Below are 5,311 nucleotides of genomic sequence, written 5' to 3'. Positions count from 1 at the left end.
GGGTACCCATGTCTTCAAACAAGGATTAGGACTTGGGTCCTCACCATGTGACTGAGCTCAGTCCCTGTGATGTCTATCTGCTTCTTCTTCTTTTTTTTTCTTAAGATTTTATTTATTTATTTGACAGAGAGAGATCACAAGTAGACAGAGAGGCAAGCAGAGAGAGAGAGAGGGAAGCAGGCCTCTTGCCGAGCAGAGAGCCCGATGCGGGACTCGATCCCAGGACCCTGAGATCATGACCTGAGCCAAAGGCAGCGGCTTAACCCACTCAGCCACCCAGGCGCCCCAATCTGCTTCTTCTTTTGATGGATCTGGTCTTGAGTATGAAATACTATTCCTTATGAATATGCAAATAGTCCAAGGTGCATCATGTTAAATATGGTAATATCTCTGCACTGAGAGCATCACCCAACAACTGCACCCTCCACTACAGAATCCTCTGAGAGCACAACCAGTCACCATGACCTGGAACTGGAGAATCCTCTTTTTGGTGGCACTGGCTACAGGTAAGTGACTCCCAGTCTCTGGGCTGAGGAGGAGAAAAAGGCCAATCAAAGATGATTTCATCCCCACCTGCTCTCTCTCCACAGGTGTGTACTCCCAGGTGCATCTGTTACAGTCTGGAGCTGAGGTGAGGAATCCTGGAGCATCCGTGAAGGTCTCCTGCAAGGCATCTGGATACACATTCACTGACTACTATACGCACTGGGTGCGACAGGCCCCAGAACAAGGGCTTGAGTGGATGGGACGAATTGACCCTGAAGATGGTGCCACAAATAGTGCACAGAAATTCCAGGCTAGACTCACGCTTATGGCGGACACATCCACAAGCACGGCCTACATGGAACTGAGAAGTCTGAGGTCTGAGGACACGGCTGTGTATTACTGTGCAAGACACAGTGTCAGAACCCACATCCTGCATGTGTCAGAAAGCATGAGAAGGGATGGCTTTGTTGGTGGGTTGAGGAGGAAGGGGACAAAATACGCCTGACTTCCTCATACAAATGAGTCAGAAGTTTGGGATAAAAATACTGCTTTCATGTGCACACCAATCTCTGTAGAAAGATTGGAAGAGTCCAGAAACGCTATAGAAAGGTAAGGCTTAAATACTTTGCATCTAAATTTTTTCTTTACTAGTTTTTTCAGAGGGATATTTGCAACCTCTATGTGGATGGAGGGAATGTCTGTCTAAGCATCATTTGGGAATAGTTGGGAGGAGGTGGGCTGCAGAGTACAGGAATGTAGCTCAGTCCCTAACAAGTTCTGAACTTCTTCCTCTATTTTTGAAATATGGCCATATGCTTGGTGAAAAGAAATGATATGAAAAGGAGGGATTTCTATGGATTAATGCATATGCCCCAACTCCATCTGAGTATCACACACAGTACATTCTGGTAGGAGACTCATGAACTCATGGTCACAAGTCACGGTCTGACAGATGTGCCAAGTTCAAGCTCACTCTACAGCAGCTCCTCATCCTTGCAGTCCCCCTTTCAGTGCTGAGTTCCTGCAGAGGCTCCTCCCCATGGACTGCTGCCCAAAAGGGTCCCTGTCCCTGGGGTAGTCCCTGTCCCTGGGGCACAGAAGAGGAGCTGCAGGGGGAGAAGTTTGTAAGACTCGCTACCTGCCCTGCAGTATTTTCCGTGATCACTGGATCCTGGTACCAGACACAGGACTCAGGCCTACACATGTTTCATGTCCTACTGCCTGTAGGTCTACAAGAAATCAAATCCACTGGTCTACACTCAGTGCCGGGAGGGATACACCCCTGCAGGAGCTCTGGGGTTGAGTCTATTCCTCTGGGTTTTCACAGATTCACCCCCTTGCATTTTCAGACTCGCGAGTCCTTACTCCAACCTACCAGCAAGAAGACCATTGATTATCTCTGGTCACATGACTCAACTCTTCTACTGGGGCCTAACCTTCCTCTGTTGTCTCTCAAAAGAGCACTTGACATTACATTAGGAACAGCCCAGATTCTCCCAAAAAGAAGTTCTGCTATTTTACTTAAGTATAGTTGACCGACAGTGTTTCATGTTTCTGGAGGACGACACAGTGACTGGACAAGATTATATGGTGTGCTGTGCTCCTCACAGGGGTATCTTTTATCAGGGAAATATTTGAATCTTAAGGTCTCTATGTTAATGAAATCAGGCAACGTCTGATTCATCCTATAAGAGAATCCTCACAATTTCTAATCATTGTCAGGCCACCGCAGTCGACCCTCAGGACTCCAAGCTCCACATCCATCCCATATACCCATACATTTATCACATCCCCACAGCCCCCAACCCCTCAGTCCAGAAATGCATAAACTCCAGTTCATCATCTTCTAAGTATCATCACCCCAAATCCCCACATCTCATCATCTAAAACACATACAGGCAGCACTCTGAGTGGAAATCCATCCTGGGAAATTCTCCTCTTAGCCTGGGGACCCATGATACTCAAAAATACATTATATATGTCCAAAATGTCTGGTTTAGCCTACAAGGAACATCAGTTGGAGACACTCCCATTGCAGGGATCACAGAGAGGGACTAAAGGAATTAACAGTTGTTTCTATGAACAACTGGGAAACAATTAGTATCTGAGGCCTGAGATTCTCTGTAGTAGAGAACTCTACACTGGGTCTAAGGCTCTGCATCTCGGGTCAATTTTCCTTCTTCTGGATCTGTGCCAGTGTGAGAATGTGCGTGCTTTCACTGGGATGCTCCCTGCTAAGAGAATCTGGGGAGCATTGGCCACCTTTCACCTTGTCCTCTCTTCCCATTTCGCCCTAGGTGGGAATGACCAAATCTCTCCAACTTTGTCAAAACTGTGTGGGACTCTGTTGCATGAGGGATTCACTGCACTTGGATAAGATCATGCCACAGCAACACTGCAAAACTGATAATAATCACGTTTATTGAAGATTCAGAATTCCTGATTTTCACAAATTTGTGGAGCTTAGATTGGCCAGCGTGGATGTTCATGTGTATCACTGATACTATTCCAGAAATGTCCAGTGTCTGCATGTCGTTTTACCTGGTGCTAATAACAATGTGGTTGGAGGAATTCTCCAGGACATGACAAGAAAGGGGACCATCTCCCATGTAGGTGTGGGGTGAGGTTGGGGGTGAACATGAAGCCAGCCAGCGACTCCTCAGGGTACCCTCCACAACAGCTAAACAGCACCCTTATTCAGTCATGGGCTGATGAGGAGGGAGGGTTAGACTTGTGGTCCGCTGTGTCTCACAGGACCAGCTGGGCCTATCAAGGCCCCATATCCATGGAATATTGCTAAGGGAATGTAGACTCCTTGCACATAGCTCAAGAACATGTCTGTTTACACAGCCTATGAAAATGACTTGTGCATTGACCCTGTATTACTGAACATTGTCATCCCTCTCTGCCTGGGTGGCTCGGTGGGTTTGGCCTCTGCCTGTGGCTCCGATTGTGGTCTTGGGGGTCCTGGAATCAGGCCCCACATTGGACTCTCTGCTCAGCGGGGGGCCTGCTTCCCCCCCACGCCTGCCTCTCTGCCTACTTGTGGTCTCTCTCTATATATATATGTTGAATAAATATATGAAATATTTATAAAAATAAAAAAAGCACACTAGGTCAAGAACCTCGGAATAGCTTCCTGTTCTCTGCCGGCTCACACTTCTGTCTCTGTAGCTAAGATGAGCACCTCCTTCCACTCCTCTGCTCTCAGTTCTGAAAGAGGGGGTGTCCCAATGAGAGCTGGACATGAGTAGCCACAGCAAAGGGCTCACTGCTACTCCGTGAGAGACTCACTTCCATCCCATGCTGCAAGGACTTGTGTAACCCCACAGGTGTCAGGCCCTTGGTGAAGATTCAAGTCTTCCCAAATCCACCTTCCACAGTCAAAAAGGTAAGCACGGGGTTTAAGGTAGCAACGAAGGCAGAGACTCCTGGGTCCCAGCTTGGGAATCCTGTACTCCACATTCATGCTTCTGGTCTTTACATTCTCTGAGTGCTCAGGTCAAGGGCTCCCTCAGGGAGGAGGATTTCTGCCCCATTGTAAAGTGGCTTCACTGTCTTCTTGTGCTTTCTTCACAGGGGTTCCACCCCAGGTCTTCCTGCAGGATTCTGGTTCTGGGTAAGCAAAACCCAGGGAGTCCTTTATTAGTCACCTGCCTCTTCTCTGGGTTCTTACTGAGCACTTCTGATGTGGGTGTAGCCTAGGTCCATCAGCCCCTGGGAAGGCACTGGGGTGGATCCCAACATCTGCTGGGACAACATTAAGTAATACAACCTATCTCTGAGGAGCTAACTTATAATTTCCAAGGACCCCTCCGAACAGCAGGGGATCCTGACAATGACCAGCATGGAAACTTCCCACCCAGCCATTTATTACCATGTATGGAGGATACAGATACACAGCTCAGGTGGTTCCTTGACAAGATCCACCACGGGCCCTCCCCTGAGCCCTACTTCTGCAGAACTGGAAATTGTGGACAGAATGAATTTCCTGCCAGGCCTGAATTTCCTATCCTAACTTCACTTTCTCAGAGTCCTGATTTCCTTTTTCTTTTCTTTTGAGAAGACCCAAGTCCCCTGACATTCATTATCAACAGGCCTTTTGCAAACAGGCAAAAAACATCCATATAAATCAGCCATTCAAAGACTCCGGCACTCAATGTAGCATAATAAAAATTAAATTAAAATATGCCTTGTGGGAGGTTGCCATAAGGCTTGAGATGAGGACCAAACCAGGCCCTAACTTGTGCCTCCTTTAAAGTCTGAATAACCTAACAAAAGGTTTAGGATGAGAAAAGTTGAGTAGCGCTGAGAAAGGGTTTTTGCTATATGTTGTGCACTCGCCTAGGTGACTTCCCACACGCTTGCTAAACAAATGAGAGCAATTCGGTTGGGGTCAAAAGTTCGTTGCTGGTCCTTGCTGCCCTAATACTGCTCATAAATTACTTTCAGGTTTGCTGTATCAATACAGAACAATTGTACTAGCATCAGCCGTTTGGCGTCATGAGGTCTGCTTATAGTTAAATGTGAAACTTATTATGGGAACTCATGGTTGTTTAACTAGACACAGTGGTGTTGCTTCTCCTATCACTTTATATATGGCCTTAATGCTTTGAACAAACTTGGCACTGTTGGACATCCTCCTCCATGCTTCTCCTGCCCCCATCTCTTTGTCTCTTAAAGTTCTTTTCACCATCCTCTTACCCTCACATTCCTGGTTGATTTGTTGCGCCGGCCGTGACAATGCCTTTAGTAAAACACTGTGCCTGATGTTGGAACAGCATCAGGGGATAAGAAATCCAGAAGATTCTAGAGATAGAGATGT

At 47.0% G+C, this 5,311-nt stretch overlaps 1 gene segment (V, D, J or C); it reads left to right on the top strand.

Moving 5' to 3' along the window:
* Nucleotides 1-399: 399 nt before the first annotated feature.
* LOC125104229 (immunoglobulin heavy variable 1-46-like) lies at nt 400-1,006 on the top strand. The segment is given in 2 exon segments: nt 400-506; nt 591-1,006. Coding segments are annotated over 2 exon segments (447 nt in total).
* Nucleotides 1,007-5,311: the final 4,305 nt, after the last annotated feature.

This window comes from Lutra lutra, chromosome 7 (genome assembly GCF_902655055.1).
Source record: "Lutra lutra chromosome 7, mLutLut1.2, whole genome shotgun sequence".
NCBI classification, from domain to species: domain Eukaryota; kingdom Metazoa; phylum Chordata; class Mammalia; order Carnivora; family Mustelidae; genus Lutra; species Lutra lutra.
The sequence above is the reverse complement of the archived record's forward strand: the minus strand, read 5'-3'. Positions and strand labels throughout refer to the sequence as shown.